The sequence below is a fragment of the Pongo pygmaeus genome, chromosome 1 (genome assembly GCF_028885625.2).
Source record: "Pongo pygmaeus isolate AG05252 chromosome 1, NHGRI_mPonPyg2-v2.0_pri, whole genome shotgun sequence".
Classification (NCBI taxonomy): Eukaryota; Metazoa; Chordata; class Mammalia; order Primates; family Hominidae; genus Pongo; species Pongo pygmaeus.
The window spans coordinates 130,321,304-130,341,300 of record NC_072373.2 but is presented as its reverse complement, the minus strand read 5'-3'; the positions used below and the strand labels follow the sequence as shown (position 1 = coordinate 130,341,300).

Here is a 19,997-nt window from a genome sequence, read left to right as displayed (position 1 = left end):
TTAATCATGGAGAATTCTTTTTTCTTACAGTCTGTGAAAGTGGAAAGAGAAGAAAGAGCAGAAGGTGTGTTTTTGAATAACTTATTTTATGTTAAACTAAGTTTTTTTGGTAATTTGAAATTGTTCCCGTTGTAAATATATTCTAAATGTATTTTGAATTCATATTAATTTTACAGAGTCAATTGAGGACATCTATGCTAATATCCCTGACCTTCCAAAGTCCTACATACCTTCTAGGTTAAGGAAGGAAATAAATGAAGAAAAAGAAGATGATGAACAAAATAGGAAAGGTATATGAGAAATCTGTGTTGAAGGGCATGTTCTTAATATCAGATTTTACGGTGTCAAATATTCACAACTTGCTATGACATATTATTCTTCCAGGTTAAGCAATGGTTCATTTTACAAAGTTCTGTGAGTTATGTGAGTCACTGCATAGGTGAGGATAATGAGGGTATAATAATAGTATTTATTCCATGCATTTTATTCCCTAACAAACCAGACAGGGATAAGGAAGATAGGGACCCAAAGGAGACAAGAAGCTCTTAAAAGCAAAGATTTCCTGGTCAAAAATATTTCTCCTGATATATTCCATCCAATAGAACCTCTTTGAGGGTTACAAAGATCTTTTTTGAAAATGAAAATATTCCTTTGGGAAGCTTAGGCATTATTTACCTCCATGGGAGATTGAGTTACATAAAACTGATGCTTCAAAGCTTCTAGAAAAATGAAGGTTTGCATTAGAGCAGAGAGGAAAACTTTGAATTTTAGAGTGGAAGGAGAAGCTACTCTTTATTTGCAGATGGCAGTCATTTATTCATTCAACAAATATTTAGAGAATAGATACTATGTGCCAGGTTCAGTTAGGCACATAGTAGGTATTCACTAAATATATCATGGTAGGGAGTGCAATACAGAGAATAAAGCAGAGAAGCTGGACAAGGAGAGTGCAGATGAGGGGTGTTGCAGTTTTTCTTGGGTAGTCAAGGAAGGCCAAGAACCACCAGGCTAAAGAAGAGGTAAGAAATACAAAAATGGGTTCAGAAAGAAAGGTGGGAGGACACAACAAAAGCAAGCTGTAATTTTGCACAGAATTCTATTCGCTTTACCTTTCCTGTTGAAATTCCAGCCGTAGGGATCTTACCTGGGTCATGAAGCAAATCTCAGCTTCCCCGGTTCTCTCCAGTCCATTTGTCTCAGTGCAGCTGATATTGCTCTATTTTTTAGCCCTTCCTCTACTTGAAATGGGAGTGAAAATGAAAAGAAACATAAGGCAGAAAGAGAAGTGTGTGATTGTAGCCTTCTCCCTCCCGTTTCCATCCCAGTTCTACATTTAAACAGCCTCTCCATTGTGAAAACTTTAGAACACACGTCTATAATTTCACCAGGCTGCTGGCCTGTACAAGGATGTAACTTTATAAAATATACTGTACTAGGCACTTTGCCCACTGTGATGCACAGTCCAACATATTCTTCTTGACTAAAGAATAGATTGATTCTGCCCATTGAGAAATGCAAAAGAGTATATCCATCTTGCTGAATTTATTAATAGGAAAGAAGATATCTTTCGGTTCCCCATTGAAATTCTTTCCTATTTGGAACCATCAGCTTATCTTCTCTAATCAACTTCCGTTCTTCAACCCTTTCCATTTTTCAGTAACAATTCCGTACACCATTACACAAAAACCCATGTTATTCCAGTTGGTCATTATATCTTTAATGAGTAAAATCAGAAATTTTAAAAATAGACAACATCTCACATAAAAGAACATGAAGGGTATACTTAATATAAAAATAAACACTGTGAAAGCAGGTTAGTTTACAAAAGAAAAGTTAACTAAATCAAAGATCAAATTTGTTTCTTAACAGCTTTATATGCCATGGAAATTAAAGTTGAAAAAGACTTGAAGACTGGAGAAAGTACAGTTCTGTCTTCAATACCTCTGCCATCAGATGACTTTAAAGGTACAGGAATAAAAGTTTATGATGATGGGCAAAAGTCAGTATATGCAGTAAGTTCTAATCACAGTGCAGCATACAATGGCACCGATGGCCTGGCACCAGTTGAAGTAGAGGAACTTCTAAGACAAGCCTCAGAGAGAAACTCTAAATCCCCAACAGAGTATCATGAGCCTGTATATGCCAATCCCTTTTACAGGCCTACAACCCCACAGACAGAAACAGTGACCCCTGGACCAAACTTTCAAGAACGGATAAAGATTAAAACTAATGGACTGGGTATTGATGTCAATGAATCCATACACAATATGGACAATGGTCTTTCAGAGGAAAGGGGAAACAACTTCAATCACATCAGTCCCATTCGGCCAGTGCCTCATCCCCGATCAGTGATTCAACAAGCAGAAGAGATGCTTCGCACCCCGCAAAAGAGGCTAATGACTCCTTGGGAAGAATCGAATGTCATGCAGGACAAAGATGCACCCTCTCCAAAGCCAAGGTTGAGCCCCAGAGAGACAATATTTGGGAAATCTGAACACCAGAATTCTTCACCCACTTGTCAGGAGGACGAGGAAGATGTCAGATATAATATCGTTCATTCCCTGCCTCCTGACATAAATGATACAGAACCAGTGACGATGATTTTCATGGGGTATCAGCAGGCAGAAGACAGTGAAGAAGACAAGAAGTTTCTGATGGGATATGATGGGATCATCCATGCTGAGCTGGTTGTGATTGATGATGAGGAGGAGGAAGATGAAGGAGAAGTAGAGAAACCGTCCTACCACCCCATAGCTCCCCATAGTCAGGTGTACCAGCCAGCCAAACCAACACCACTTCCTAGAAAAAGATCAGAAGCTAGTCCTCATGAAAACACAAATCATAAATCCCCCCACAAAAATTCCATATCTCTGAAAGAGCAAGAAGAAAGCTTAGGCAGCCCTGTCTACCATTCCCCATTTGATGTTCAGACAACTGGAGATGGGACTGAGGATCCATCCTTAACAGGTAATAAAAATGACAAGGCATGCCACTGCTGTTCAGTCATGTGACCAGCTTCTCTTGTGCTAATGCAGTCTTGCTTTCAGGCTTCTCTGACCACCTCATAAATTAATATGCACTGCGATTTTTTTTATTAGTGCTGATAGGGATTATTATCACCACAGTAAAGTGATTAAGCCACTTCAAAAGATAAAGAAAGTAAAAATAAATCATTGCCTTATTTGATATTGTATTGAGGAACTTCAATAACTTGAATTTCATCTTCTATCATGGTATGGTGCTGCTTGTGAGTGTATTTGGATCACTAATATGTTGGATCATCAATAACATATCTTTTTCCACTAGAATCTGATGACTACTTTATTTGTGCCTCACTGTGATTTATACTTCTTATATAAGTTAACAAATTGCCTTAATTCTGCAAGAAAGTACAAGAAACAAATTTTATTTTCAGAGTATTTTATTACCTTGCTGTATCTTGTTTCTCTATATGTCTATAGTTTCATTAATTTTATTTTCCTAATTTTTCTACATTTTAAAATAGAATGGTAGTTTATTTTATGTTTTCTATAACCTTTAACTTTGCATAGTGTTCCCAACTTAGCATATTTATCTTTTCTATTTTCTATATATTTGCATTTCTCATTCTTTGTAAAATTTTTATAGCTTTATAGCTAACCAGCTATTTTAGCATTGAGTGGAAAATAACTTTAACACTTTTTTTCTACAAAAGTGATAGCTTCTCAATTTTAGATTCCTTGTTATCACTTAAGTACTATATTCTAGTTATCATTTATAAAGAATCAATAAGAACCTAACAAAATCAGTTATAATAGCTGTACTTACCTTGGCTAAAGATGTAAATCAAATTACCCTGACATACAATTTCTGTATGTTTGCTAGGGATAGTAATTTTAAATGTCTCTAATGGAAGGATTCTCATTAAAAAGCAATAAATATTAAGTACTGGCTAACTTCACAAGTCAAACTTGATAATTCTATGGCAGTGTGGTAGTACCTGCACAATTACCTACACAATTCAATAATGTTTCTTCCTCTACAACCCATAAGCCCAATATTAGGTAGCTAATAATACAGTAAAATGAACCTTCTCCCATTATTTTAAGTAGTTAAAGTAGGTATCCCAATGATAAATTTAACTACCTGAAGAATTTCTAAGCTTTTGGAAAGTATACACGTATATAACTTCCTCAATCAGAGTTGAGTGATATGTCCCACAATGGAAAGTTGCAGATACTAAGTTTCTTTCCATCTTAGGAAAGAGCTTTGTTCACTGATCAAACTTTGCCATCTTAAACTCACTTTAAAGACAAAAAACACAGAAGACTTAGAAAAGAGGAACACACTGTTTACGGTCAATAGCAGTGACATAATCCGCTATAAAACCTCCCTTTTCTGAACTTGGATATTAGCCAGCTCCTCCTGAACACCCTTATTTCTTCTCCTCTAACCTTGTCAACACATTTACCACATGGAAAATGACAGGAAGTGACTAACATTTCCAGACAACACTAATCATGCCCCTGAACTAAAATAATGAAAACAGGAAAACCCATTCCAGACAAAGTAACAATACAGAGTTCTGTATTATCAATCAAAGTATCTTATAAACAGAATGCTCCAAATTCCTTGCCTTCCACCATGATATTGTTTTACATTGCTGTTTTCCAATTCGGCATACAGACTACAGAGCTGATGTGTATTTTTTAAGTAGGTTTTAAAAATAAGTAAGTCACAGTGTCATATGCCCCCACATGCCATCCATATACAAAGAATACATAACCACCTATGTACTTCCATTTCACAAACACCAAGTGGGTTGAGCTTCTCCCCATAACTCCCCCAAAAAATGCTTATGATACTTGAAAACTCACCATTTAGGTCAATTCCTTTATTTATGGTACAAATCCCCTATTTAATATAAATAGCCCTGGTAGGCATAATAGTTAAGAATTGTTAGTCTCTTTTCCCTTGGTATAAATATGGTTATAAATGCCTTATCTAAGAGCAATTTTAATTTGGAAAACAGCATGAAGAAGAAAGAAATAGAAAAAGGTGGACCCTGGAGATTCAAAAGACAAGATTCTTCTAGTCAAAATTTTGAACAGAGTAAGACATGACAGAAAAATTCAGGCAACATTACGTCCATCTGCTTCATGTAAATATAACATGTTCATAGGATAAAGCTCAATGCCAGACACTTCCACCATTGCATGGTCCCAGCCAGCTTTGCGTAGGAGCTCACTGCTACCCCTACCAATCGGGAGTAGTAGTTGGCTTTCTTTGGTAGTCCTCACCAAACTATTCTTGTACTTCCAGCTCTATTCTGTCCTCTTAGAGATGTCAGTGGCATTCCAGGATGAAGTGGTGGGGACCTCAGCTCTGGGAGTTCACATGCTACTGGTGCTGATTGCCAACCATTAGAGCCATTAGAGTCCAAGGGATAATGAGAGTAAGGAGACTTCTATCAAGTTCAGCCAGCTGAAACCATGCATCTAAAATGCTATGGGAAGAAGAGGCAGGGATCAGAGAGGAGCAGAAAATAGAAGTAAAAAGGAGAGCTGGTGGGCCACGGTTTTTAGCTGCTAAACCAAGCCTTCTGTTGCCAACATGCACTGGCCCCATGCATTTACTGGAACTCACACTGTCTACTTGCCATAGGCTTGAAAAAAAGGAAAGAAAGAAAAGCAGACTCTAGCAAACTTCTCTGAATGTCCACAGCACAGAGGATGTGCCTGATTATGGAATCCTATGGTGAGGAGTGACTGTAAGAAAAAGCAATTTGCCCGTGACTTAAAAGAGACTCTTAAAAAGCCCCTCACTCCTACTCTCTTTTGTTGGTAGGGGCAAGATAGAGGTCCATAAAATCCAACAGTATAAAGTTCATAAAGCCTTGCCTTCTGCCTTCTGTTCACCTTCTGCTATGTAACTACAGCCTCTCCCAGCAATCGAGACCTGCTTGCTACAGAGCGCATTCTCTCAGCTCGTCCTAAATTCTAGGGAATACTCTTGGCCCTGCCACCAGAAATGATCATCCCTCTTAAAGTTTCAAGGGAAATAATGCTCTTTAGCTTCCTTGAAATTAAAATATTTAATATAAGTGGAGTGACAATTAAAATAATCATGGTCTTGTTACAGAATTAGATCCCATCCCTTCTCATATTTGTGCAAAAAGGTTTCTTAGGTATGGGGTCATTTCCATTGTCAAAAGGTAACCAATATATGGCATAGAAATGAGAAAACATGTCTTCCATTTTACTTTCCATTAGACAAAATTGTGCAATCAGTTACATAGCTTGTTCTTGGGCCATATTACATGTGAATGTAATATTAGATCATTAACATAATCTTTAGATCAGTGCCTTGAAAGCATCTCTCAACTTTTGGAACATGACTAAGGCAGCTCTACACTGAAATCCTAAATAATAAGAATAGAATACCAGAATACTCATCCAGAATACCAGAAAAGTGTTATACATTCTAAATCTACATTTTAAAAAATGCTTTCTCCATTCAATATATTATTAGCAGAAGAATATATCCCAAAAAGATATATTTGCCATTTTAAAACATACTTATATCTTGACAAAGACATTTTATAATCACTCCAACTTTTAATAACTTGTTCCTGTTGTTTCATTCATAAAGAGATTTGTTTTTGTTATTAGATATCCAAAGGCCAGAGCTCCTTTGGGAAAGGAAGTTGAATGAGCTGAAAGCAAACATGATCATGAAATAGAGTTTAAGTGTAAATACCATTTTATTTTGGCAGTACATAGCTCAGAAATGTACGTAAAACACAGTCATCAACCTATAGGAATCTGTATGTATGGCTAATAGGGAAACTGTGCACTAATCCTGTACTTGTTCCACTTGTACTGTTTGCTCTACTAATTTTTCTAATCTTTATAGAAATAGGTTCCTTCTAGTTCTGAACCTGTTTCCGCCCTAAGTTAACCATAGCTTATTATTTCTACTATCTTTTTGTGCTACTAAATCAATGCTCACATTGTTGGATAAAACCATCTGAGGTATGTTCTAAACTTTCCTGCATTCTACGAATGGCCATTTAGAGTAAAAATTGAGGATTTTTTTATAACTCTCTTTTTTTTTCTTTAATTTGCAGCTTTAAGGATGAGAATGGCAAAGCTGGGAAAAAAGGTGATCTAAGAGTTGTACCACCTATATAAACATCCTTTGGAGAAGAAACTAAGAAGCATTTGCAAATTTCTCTTCTGGATATTTTGTTTATTTTTTCTGAAGTCCAAAAAATTATCATTACAGTGTACCATATTAAGCCATGTGAATAAGTAGTAGTCATTATTTGTGAAAAATTCCCAAAAAGCTGGGGAAAACAAATGTGTAACTTTTCCAGTTACTTGACATGATTCAGTGGGGGAAAACCAGCATTTTTTATTCTATTGATACCAAAGCATTTCTAATAAGAGCTTGTTAAATTTAAGAATAAAGTTGTTTAAAATATTCTGAGTATAGTATATTAACTGGCATTGTAATTTTGATGATACAAAGATCGAAAGATCATAGGAAAGCATTGCACTTCATCACAGAAATATTCAACTTTGACAAATAAATATGTCATCTTGAATTAATAATGCCTTAATAAAAGTACATCCTCCTGCTAAGTATCACTTCAGTTGGTTCGGTAGAGACTTCAAACCCTTGCACATATCCAAAAGGTGCATCCCGTAATGATCCTCAGATTTGGGGACTGAGTTTGGATTGTCCAGCCAGTGCACAGATGATAATTGGCACATTCATTCTTCTTAAATTATCATCCTTTCTTTCACTCAGTTCAATGTGAACCCTGTGGTACAATGACTGATTATGACCTCAGGGTGATGGATAGAGGATGTCCCATACCCTCAAAGAGCACAGATCTGGTCTAGTATTTCACTGATTCTTGTGAACAAGTTAGACAGGGGTGGCCAATCTTTTGGCTTCCCTGAGCCACATTGGAAGAAGAATTGTCTGGGCCACACATAAAATACACTAACACTAACAATAGCTGATGATCTAAAAAAAAAAACGCAAAATAAATCTCATACTGTTTTACTAAAGTTTATGAATTTGTGTTGGGATGCATTCAAAGCCATCCTGGGCCACAGGCGGCCCGCGGGTGGCAGGTTGGGCAAGCTTGAGTTAGAATCTTCATATTAAAACTAATAGGAATGTTTACAGTATATTACTTCTAAGTATTCTTGCCAAGATATTCAATCCCAATTTGAAGCGTAGTACTCCCAAGACAATAAATTCTTTCCTACCCTGCCTTATTTTACGTCCCTCCTTCCAACCCCCTCGAGATCCACTCCTACACACCTTCCCCTGAATCATGCCAGTATATATTAACCAGCTCATCCAAGTCTTTCCATGAAAGTCTGTTTCCTCCCAGGACAGAAATTGAATTTCCCTGCTGGGACTATGTATGATCAGACTTTATCTTAATTATTGGTCTGAAGGTAATGAGAGGTCAGAGAAGCAGATGGTTCTGAGGAGGACATGCATTAACGTGCAAAGCCTCCATTCCAGCTGAGTGGTTTTGCAAGGGGAGCTGTTCTCTAGCGGGAGACAGCAACTTCTGGTAGCCTGAAATGTTCTGGGAAACCTGGAGGTTCAAATTTTTGAACTAAATTACTTTCAACAAATACCCCTATTCCAGGTCCAGGGACTCCTTCCCTTTCATGGATCTAAGTTTAGCATAAGTGACCTCTCAAACCTGCACATTCCTTTGTTGCCCTGCCACCCTTAGGATTGAAGCATGGGTTTTATTTTCACACAGTTTGCCTTCTGTCTACAGCAGACATAGTTCTCTTTAAACATTGCCATGATGCCTGCCTGGCTTTCTGGAATGCCCCGAAATAGTTGGCTGGTCTGAGCCCAATTCTTTTTCTTCAAAGCTTCTAAGGCAATTATCAAAAAGCAGCCAACTTCACAGCACATGTCAGTACATGACAATATTTTGCCCTGTATTAGTCAAGTGTAGAGCTACTTTATAACCTACCTTTTCCCTTTTCACCTGTACCTCATCTCAATCCAGTATAAGGGAGAGTCTTAGTAACTATAATAGTACAGAGACAAGGTACTGCCTTGTGTTCACCTTCTGCTATGTAACTACAGCCTTTCAGGCAATCGAGACCTACTTAGCAGGTATTTTGTACCTGAGTACAAACCATGGGTTATAATCGAACACAATTTGCTGCTCATATTGGTCCAGGTTTGGCTATTGAAAGCTCCTTCAGTTGGCTCCTGTGCCCCTTTGACTTATCCATATAAGTGATTTTGCTTTGTTTTTTCCTTACTTTCTGGCATTACAAGATTACCCAGTCTCAGCTTCTTAGTAACTATAATAGTACAGACAGCCAAAGGTTGTTACCATTAACTTATCACACAGTCCTCATTGCCCTCTGACCAGTGAGTGGACAGTCCAGTTCCAGAGTCCCATTCAGAGCATCTGCTGTGTAGAGCCACTCTTGGTTCCAACAAGAAGTACAGCCTGAAATTAGGACTTGGGTACAGTAGTTTGAGAAGTGATCCCAGGAGCAGGAAGAAAAGCACAGGAGAGAATGGTAAATATAATGGTATGTAATAGAAGTCAATGCTTTAAGCACCAGAGACAGAATTTCACTATAATCTCAAAAAGAGTGTACAGAAAGCAGCTAACATTTTCTGTCTGAAGGAGAGGACTTTAGGGCATTTATCCACCAGCTCAGGTCCCTCATTGAATGAGGGAGCATAAATTCCCCCACACTTCTGGATTGCAGTTGCACGAGAGTCACACAGGTTCCCTTAGTGCCCAGAGTAAAAAGAAGAAAGAAGCACAGAACATGCCTCTAGAAGGATGGTAAGTCTGAACTTACTCCAAACCGTCCACTGCAGCTACGGTGTTGCAAAAATGGACCATGGGGAAATGACACAGGCACCAACAGTGCTTGCCACACTAGCTGTATAACCCTGGGCAACGAACAACTTACCTAAGCCTGTATCCTTATCTATAAAATGAGGTACATGTCACATGTCTAACACAGTCATGTGAGGACTCAATTTGTCAGTGAATTAAAAGAACCAGGTGTCCTGCCCATCATCAAGTCTGGCTGAGGTGTCACACATGAAGGTAGACACCATATACCCTCATCATTTCATATCTTGGTGTTTTGTATGTTTAGTGCTCATTTTAGGTCAATGGGGCATTTCAAGTTAAGTGGAGTAGAGGTAAGTAAAGGAAAAGTTTGGGGAAGGGTAAGTGAAATAAAAGCTCAGGGTATTTTTTCCCAGAGACATTCAGTTGGTCCAGCTCTGTTTGTTGAAACACTATTATTTTTCACATTGAATTACCTGGACACCTTTGTTAATTAGTTGGTCTTAGAAGCGAGAGTCTACATATGGATTCTCTGCTCTATTCGATTCATCTGCATATCCCTCATGAATACTGCACACTCTATTTATACTGGTTAATATTGTAGTTTTATAATAAATATTGGAATCAAGTCAGGTTAGGTCCTCCAATCTTATCTTGTTTTTTTAATACACTTTAAAAACAGTTTTAGATTAACAGAAAAATTGAGAATACAGCACAAAATTACCACATACCCTGTACCCAGATTTTCCTAAACTTCTTACATTAGCATTGTACATCTGTTACAATTAATAAACTAGTAGTGATACACTATTATTAACTAAAGTCTCAAACTTTATTCAGATTCCCTTAGTCTAACTAATGTCCTTTTTCTATTCCAAAATCCCAAATGGAAAACTATGGTACTTTTAGTTGTCATGTCTCCTTTCGCTCTGCTTGGCTGTGACTCTTTTTCAGACTTTCCTTGTATTTGGGTGACCTTGACAGTTCTGAAAATTACTGAGTAAGTATTTTGTACCAGGGTACAAACCATGGGTTATAATCCAACACAATTTGCTGCTCAAATTGGCCCAGCTTTGGCTGTTGAAAGCTCATTCAGTTGGCTCCTGTGCCCCTTTGACATAGCCCTGTGATTTTTGCTTTGTTTTTTCCTTACTTTTTGGCACTACAAGATGGCAATACAAGTCTCATCCTATGTATTTCTTACCCCAGTTCTAGAATCAGCAATTTATCCAAGAGTTTCTGTTGTTTTTATTGGAGAATGGTATAGAAAACAAAATCTGGGCACTAGGCATGCTCATTGCTACTTTGTCTTTTTAAATAGTCTTGACCATTTAAGGTTCTTTGTCTTTCCATGTGAATTTTAGAATCAGTCTGTAAACCCCTTCAAATGACGCTGCTAAGCTTTTGATTGGAATTAAATTTATAGATCAATTTGGAGAGAATTTTCATTCTAATATTGTTTGCTGATCCATGACCCCAAGAAACCAAAGTGCAAGAAAACAAAAGGCAAGATGCCTTCTTTGTGCAGATGTGCAGAGAAGAACCTAAGAAGAAAAACCCAGTGGTCCCTGTCAATTTTGCATAATTTTCCAAGAAGTGCTCTGAGAGGTGGAAGACAATGTCTGGGAAAGAGAAGTCTAAATTTGATCAAATGGCAAAGGCGGATAAATTATGCTATGATCAGGAAATTAAGGATTACGTACCAGCTAAGGGAGGCAAGAAGAAAGATCCCAATGCCCACAAAAGACCACCATCTGGATTCCTCCTGTTCTGTTCAGAATTCTGCACAAGATCAAATTCACAAAGCCTGACATCTCTATTGGAGATGTGGCAAAAAAGCTGGATGAGATGTGGAATAACTTAAATGACAGTGAAAAGGAGCCTTACCTCACTGTATTATTGAATAAAAACCTGAGACTGGGTAATTTATAAAGGAAGGAGGTTTAATTGACTCACAGTTCTGCATTGCTGGGGAGGCCTCAGGAAACTTACAATCATGGCAGAAGGCAAGGAAAAACAAGCACCTTCTTCACAGGGCGGCAAGATGGAGCGAGTGCCAAAAGGGGAAATGCCAGACACCTGTAAAACCAACAGATCTCGTGAGAACTCACTATCACAACAACAGCAACCGCCCCCATGATTCAATTACCTCCACCTGGTCCCGCCCTTGACAGGTGGGGATTATTGAGATTACAATTCCAGGTGAGATTGGGTTGCGATCACAGAGCCAAACTATATCAATCACCAAGGCAGCAAAGCTGAAGGAGAAGTATGAGAAGGATGTTGCTGACTATAAGCCTAGAAAGTTTGATGGTGCAAAGGGTCCTGCTAAAGTTGCCCGAAAAAAGGTGGAAGAGGAAGATGAAGAAGACGAGGAGGAAGTAGAGGAGGAGGATGAATTAAAAAACTGTTCATCTATTTTAAAAATGCTTTTCTATAATGACTTTGTTTCCTACAACTCTGATAAGTTCAATTAATTTTAGCTTTTTTTTATATATTCCTTAGGATTTTCTACTTAACAATCAGGTTGTCTGCAAATAAAAACAACTTTACTTCTTCCCTAATCTTATGACTTTTATTTCACTGCTTTATTGCACTAAGGCTTTCAGTACAATGTTACATATAAATGCAGAGAGCAGGCATTCTTTGCCTTGTTCTGATTTTTCAGAAGGGAAGTATTATCTTTCACCATTGAATATAATTTTGGCTGTAGGTTTTTCCTGGATGCTATTTTTTACATTGAGAAAGTTTCCACTCCTAGTTTGCTAAGTTTTTACTATGAATGTGTTTTGAATTTTGTCAAATGCTTTCTCTGCATTTACTGAGATCATCAAATGGGTTTTCTCCTTTTTTATCTAATCTGGTGAATTTCATTGACAAATTTTTCAGATGTTATGCCAACAGTGCATTCTTTGCATAAACCTCATTTGGCCTTGATGTATTCCTCTTTGTGTAAGTTGCAGAATTTAATTTGCTAGTATTTCATTAAGTACTTTTTTAAATTATGGATTTTCAGTTTATGGTCACAGGGAATATAGTCTGTAGTTTCCTTTTCATGTGATGCTTTTGTCTGGTTTTAGTATCAGGGTAATGCAAGCCTTATAAAATTGGTTGGGTAATGTTCCCTACTGCTCTATTTTCCAAAAAAGTTTATGTACTCTCAATATTAGTTCTTCCTCAAATGTTTGCTGGAATTCATCAGTGAAGCCATTTGGACCTGGAGTTTTCTTTCTGGGAAGGTTTTTTAGTTACAAATACAATTTTTTAATTTTTATTTTTAATTGTGGTAAAAATACATTAAGACAAAATTTACCATCCTAACCATTTTTAAGTGTACAATTCAGTAGTGTTAAGCAAATTCACACTGTTGTGCAACAGAGCCCTAGAACTTTTTCCTCTTGCAACACTGATACTCTGTACTCACTGAACATCATCTCCCCATTTCTCCTTTCCCACCCCTGGCAACCACCATTCTACTTTCTGTTTCTATGAATTTGACTACTTTCAATTCCTCATCTAAGCAGAACCATACAGTATTTTTCTTTTTGTGATGGCTTATTTCACTTAGCATCACGCTGTCCAGGTTCACTCATGTCATTGCATGTGACAGGATTTCCTTATTTTTTAAGGCTGAATAATATTCTACGATGTATTTATACCACATTTTCTTCATCCATACATGGGCATTTGAGTTGCTTCTGCCTCTTGGCTATTGTGAATAATGCTACAATCAACATGATATGCAAATATCTCATAGAGATCTCACTTTCAATACTTTTGGGTATATATCCAGAAGTGGAATTGCTGGATAATACAGTAATTCTATTTTTAATTTTTTTGAGGAACATCCATACTCTTTTCTGTAACTGTTGTTCCATTATACATTCCAACCAACAATGCACAAGGGTTGCAATTTATCCACATCCTCACCAGCACTTGTTATTTTCTGGGTTTTTTTATAGTAGCCATTTTCATGGATATGAGGTGAAATCTCATTGTGGTTTTGATTTGCATTTCTCAATTATTAACAATTTTAAACATCTTTTCATACACTCGTCAGCCATATGTGTATCTTCTTTGGAGAAATATCTATTCAAGTCCTTTGCCCATTTTTAAATTTGGTTACTTGGTTTTTTGTTGTTGAGTTGCAGGAATTCCTTATATATTCTGCATATTAACACCTTATCAGATATAAGATTTGCAATTATTCTCTCCCATTCTGTGGGTTGCTTTTCACTCTATTTCTTTTGATATACAGGAGTTTCGGGGTTTGATGTAGTCCCATTTGTCTATTTTTGCTTTGTTGCCTATGCCTTTTGTTGTCATATCCAAGAAATTTTATGACTAAATCCAATGTCATGAGCTTTTTCCCCATTTTTTCTTCTAGGAGTACAGTTTTAGGTCTTCAGCTTAGGCTTTTCATCAATTTTGAATTAATTTTTGTATATAATGTAATGTAAAGGGCTCACTTCATTCTTTTGTATATGGATATTCAGTTTGCCCAACACCATTTGTTGAAGAGACTGCCCATTCCCCACTGAGTGATCCTGACACTCTCATCAAGGATCATTTGACCATAGACAAGAGGGCTTATTTCAGGGCTGTCTGTTCCATTTGCTGATCTATATGTCTGTTTTTATTCCAGTACCACACTATTTTGATTATTGTAGCTTTGTAATATGTATGTAATTCAAAAATAACAAAGGGTATAGATATAGAAAATTGTATTTTTTGATAAAAATGCAGATATTCCTCACTAAAAATATATACTCTTCCTGTGTTAATTCTTCCAGCATAGAAATCTTTAAATGACTATATTATATAAGATAATTCATACCTTAGAGGTAAAGGTGGTGTATATTTATGCAAATTCTCTGCATCCTTCTCAACACTTATTACCTTTTTTTATTACAGCCATTCCAATACAACATTGATGCAAAGTGACAAGAACAGACATACACTTGTCCTGTTCCTGATCATAGGGGCAAAGTGTTCAGTCATTCACCATTAAGTGATATCAGTTGTAGGTTTTCCTTAGATGCTTTTTATCAGGCTTCACATGTGTTCAAGGGTCAACCAGAGAGAGATGTGGGCAAACAGTATTGGGGATCCCCTCTCTAGCATTTTCCTTTTCAGGATCACCCACTGACTCCAGCAGCTTCAGTTGCCCCGGCCATCAGTCCTCTGATTTCCTATGCTAGAGAAACTGCAGCTTTTCCACTGGATCCTCTGCCACCCAGCACTCTACTGACTACAACTGCCCTGATGCTAAAATGTAGAAACAGAGCTCATTCCAAATAGTTTTCCTCCTCTGCATGTGGACTCCTCTCCAGGAATCTTCCTAGAGGTGTTAAAATTCTTTCTATATTCGATACTAGTCTCTTATGTGATTTGCAAATACAAATACATTCTCCCAGTCTGTGGGCTTTCTTCATATTCTTGATGCTGTCATTTAAAGCACATAAGTATTTATTTATAGCATAGTCCAATATAACTGTTTTTTTTATTTTATCCCTGTACTTTTTGTATTATATCTAAGAAATCAATGCTTAACCCAAGGTCACAAAGATTTAGTCCTGTGTTCACTCTCTGAGGTCTTCAGGCAGCTGCTTTCTGAAGTTTACACTGGTTTTCTGGAGAAGGGTTGATTTGGTAGGCTCTTACTCAGACATTACATGCCGTGCAAGTCAGATATTTAGAATGTGTGATTTCAGGAAATTCTTACCCCAAGAGTTTGACTACCATACATCAATGTCTAATTGAAAAATCCAAAAGTGTGTTTAGATCTTCATAGAAAACCCAGAGCACAGTACAATTACTTTTACTTGTGAATAAGATATCACATGAAAAAGATATACTCTTTAGCACGTGCTCTAGGAACTTCCTCTCCCCTAAAACAGAGGTATATGACCAGGCATAATATACAATTACATTAACTTCTTTGACAACAAAATAATAAATTAGATGGATACCAAATTTATGGCCAGCAAAACCCCCAGTTTTTTTCTACCCAAAGGGATAATCCAAGAGCAGTAACAAGATAATCTTTTTACTGAGATGAAATTCACATAACGTGAAACTATTTTAAAGTGGACACTCAGTGACATTTCTTATATTCACAATGTTGTCAACTACCACCTCTATTTAGTCCCAAGACATTTCACCATCCCAAAATAAAACCTTATACTCATTAAGCAATTACTTTCTATTCCCTTCTTGCCCCACACCCAGCCCCTGGTAACCATCAATCTCTCTTCCCTCTATTGACTTACCTATTCTGGATATTTTATACAAATGTAATCATAAAATGTAAATTTTGTGTCTGACTTCTTTTACTTAACATAATGTTTTGGAGGTTCATCCACATTATAGCATGTATCAGCACTCTATTCCTTTTTATAGCCGAATAATACTCCATTGTATTTACATACCACAATTTATCTGTTCATCAGTTGATGGACATGTGGGCTGTTTCCATCATTTGGTTACTGTGAACAGCACTGCTATGAACATTAGCTTTTTTCCACTTTTTTTATTGTGGCAAAAAATACATAATAATGATAAATTCTACTAAAGTATAGTTTAGTACATTACGCATATTTACAGTGTTGTACAACCATCACTACTATCCATCTCTGAAACTTTTTATCTTCCTTAACAAACTTTGTGCCCATTAAACCCTAACCTTGGCCAGGCGTGGTGGTTCATGCCTGTAATCCAGCACTTTGGGAGGCTGAGGCGGGCGGATTGCTTGAGGTCAGGAGTTCGAGGCCAGCCTGGCCAACATGGTGAAACCCCGTCTTTACTAAAAATACAAAACTTAGCCAGGAGTGGTGGCACATGCCTGTAATCCCAGCTACTCGGGAGGAAGAGGCAGGAGGATCACTTGAACCCGGGAGGCATAAGTTGCAGTGAGCTGAGCCCACAGTAAGTTTGTCAAACAGGTCAAAGTTGTCTGCAGCTCCACTTAGCCTAGAATCCAGTCATGCCACTGCACTCCAGCCTGGGCGACAGAGCGAGACTCCACCTCAAAAAAGGAAAAAAAGAAAAAAAAAACAAAACGCTAACCTCCCATTTCCTTTCTCCCACCAGCTCCTGGTACCCGCCATTGTACTTTCTGTCTCTGTAAATCTGACTACTTTAGGTACCTCATATAAGTGGAATCATATTAATACAATAGTCGTCCTGTATCTGGTTTATTTTATTCAGCATAATGTTTTCAAGATGAACATCAAATATTTTTTATAAAAAGTACACATTTTACATGCAAAATTTATTAAGTTTAACACTGCAATCAAATGGCAAAGACATCATCAAAAACATGTACGAAGCAAGCACCTTTTGCTGGCATCACTTCATTGGATCCTCACAGCTGCTCTGTGAGATGGGCTTTACAGATGAAAGAATAGAGCCCAGAGAAGATAAGTGACTTACCCAAGAACATGCAGCTTGTAAACCAACAAGCAAACATGCACATTCAGGTCTTCTAATTTCCAGTCCTTTTTAATTTACAGGATCAGCTGCCTCCCATCCCATTTATAAGGATGGTCAAAACAAAAAGATACCAATGTTGGACAGCAAGTCAGGGAAGGAGCTAGAACTTGATAAACTAGCTTTTGTAAGTGATACGGGAGGGAAGTGCTGGAAAAGGGGTGGCCCCTTTAAATAATAGGAAAGGGAAGGGAGGTGCTGGGTAGAGGAGGGCGTGGTCCCTGGCGAGGGCTCCACCCCCAAACCCGTGCCCAAGGGCCTAAGGACCGGCACCCCTGCCTTCAGCGCCCAAATGTTGCATTTCCCAAGACCACCCTGGCTCACCACGCCCCCATCCTGTGCCTATAAAAACCTTCAAGATTCTAGCAGGCAGACACACAAGCAGCTGGACGTGGAGAGGAACACATCGCAGAAGACACAAGCAGCTGGACAGCGAGAGGATGTGGATGGGAGCACGCCAGAGGAAGAGCACACGACAGATGCCGGCATGCCGACAGGCCACTACTGGTGGAAGGAGTTGGCGGAGTTTGGCCGGGGCAATCAGAGGAGAGCCCAGGCAGTCTAGCGGCCCAACTCCAGGGGAAAACCATCTCCCTTCTGGCTCCCCCATCTGCTGAGAGCTACTTCTACTCAGTAAAACCTTGCACCCATTCTCCAAGCCCAGGTGTGATCCGATTCTCCTGATACACCAAGGCAAGAACCCAGGGATACAGAAAGCCCTCTGGCCTTGCAATAAGGCAGGGGTCTAATTGAGCTAACACAAGCTAACTATGGACGGCTAAACTAAAAGAGCACATGGCAACACATGCCCACTGGGGCTTCAGCTGCAAACATTCACCCCTAGACATTGCTGTGGGGTCGGAGCCCCACAGCCTGCCCATCTGTATGCTCCCCTAGATTTGAGCAGTGGGGCACTGAAGAAGCCAGCCACATCCCCATTCCACACCCTGCAAGGGGGACAAGAGAACATTTCCCGTTTCACTGAGAAGGGCATTCCAGGCTGGTAACCATCTGTGACCTGGGTGCAGAGATGAGCTTGATAGGGGCTGCACAAGGAAGAAAGAAGCAGGATGTGGATAGGAACTGTGAATATCCTAATCTGATTTTAAAAGGGCTCTTAGAAGAATCTTTCCTTTCATTCCAACCTATAATGGATTATCTTAAACAAGGACCTTTGTTCTTTTTTTCCCTGCCTCATGAGAATATACAGATAAATAGAATTTCAGCCAAACACTACATGTGCCCTGAGAGCTTCCTGGTTGGCATCTGCTGCATTTGTCTTTTCCCACTGCAGCCTGGACTGGTGCAGGATGTGGAAGGGATGAGGTATTGCTTAACACACATTAGAGACAAAATCCTTGACAAAAATAAGGTACTAAAGTGAATTTGATTCATTTACTTGATAACCCATACTATAGACTACCTTTGCCCTTAAGACTGATTTCTGCAGACCAGAGAATTTTTTTATTGCCTCAGCTATTAATGCCAGCCCAACCACAATTTTCTAGAATTTCTTTCATTTCTTTCTGAAAAGCACACACATCTTTATTTTATATTGCATCGCTTCTTTAGAAGAAAACATGATTTTGCTCATTGTTTTTGGCAACATTGCTAAAGATATAAAAGCATTTAATTTAACAATAATTACTATCAAAAGAAATAACTTTTGAAAAACTGCCCAGAGTGTTTATTACAGAAACAAAAAGAAAAACTGAGAGGAATGAAGACTAGGCATTTGCAATTTGTGGATACCAACCACCCATAAGCAGAAGAATAATAATTTGGTTCTAATCAAAAGATTTGGTCTATTTGGGGCCAGGTGCAATGGCTCATGCCTATAATCCCAACACTTTGGGAATCTGAGGCAAGCGGATTGCTTGAGCCCAGGAGTTCGAGATCAGCCTGGGCAACAAAGGGAGATCCCTTCTCTACAAAAAAAAAAAAAAATTTTTTTTTAATTAGCTGGCTGTGGTGGTGCACGGAGTTGGTGCCTGTAGTTCTAGCTACTCTGGAGGCTACGGTGGGAGGATCACTAAAGCCCAAGAGGTCAAGGCTGCAGTGGGCTAAGATCGCACCACTGCACTCCAGCCTGGGCAACAGAGTAAGACCCTGTCTCAAAAAAAAAAAAAAAAAAGATTAAATGGCAAAGGCTTCTTTGGGCAACTCTGTATGTAAGTTGGCAAAGACCAAAATAGTGCCAACATATGAAGCACTGAAAAAGAAAAAGTTAAAATATCTTAGCCTCAACGCTGGAAATATAGCAAGCCCACATATTCGAAGACCAAACACATCAAGACTCATCTTTCCCTTAAAAGAATTTTCAGCTGGGCACAGTGGCTCGTGCCTGTAATCCCAGCACTTTGGGAGGCTGAGGTGGGTGGATTACTTTAGACCAGGAGTTTGGGACCAGCCTGGCCAACATGTGAAACCCCCGTCTCTACTAAAAATATAAAAATTAGCCAAGACTGGTGGTGCACACCTGTAGTCCCAGCTACTCAGGAGACTGAGACAAGACTCACTTGAACCCAGGAGGCGGAGGCTGCAGTGAGCCAAGATTGCACCACTGCCCTCCAGCCTGGGCAACAGAGTAAGACTTTGTCTCAAAAAAAAAAAAAAAGAGAGAATTTTTCTTTGTCAGATGTAGAATATA

At 38.5% G+C, this 19,997-nt stretch overlaps 1 protein-coding gene and 1 pseudogene across 1 annotated transcript in view; both read left to right on the top strand.

The window, feature by feature from the left end:
• PALMD (palmdelphin) overlaps positions 1-7,470 on the top strand; it is a 49,077-nt gene extending 41,607 nt beyond the window's left edge. The window contains exons 5-8 of the mRNA XM_054447826.2: positions 31-64; positions 177-290; positions 1,870-2,967; positions 7,109-7,470. Of these exons, the coding sequence (XP_054303801.1) occupies positions 31-64; positions 177-290; positions 1,870-2,967; positions 7,109-7,152 (1,290 nt within the window). The 3' untranslated portion in view covers positions 7,153-7,470. The remainder of the gene's footprint in view (positions 1-30; positions 65-176; positions 291-1,869; positions 2,968-7,108) is intronic.
• Positions 7,471-9,171: 1,701 nt separating this feature from the next.
• On the top strand, positions 9,172-12,413 carry LOC129042909 (high mobility group protein B3-like; annotated as a pseudogene).
• Positions 12,414-19,997: the final 7,584 nt, after the last annotated feature.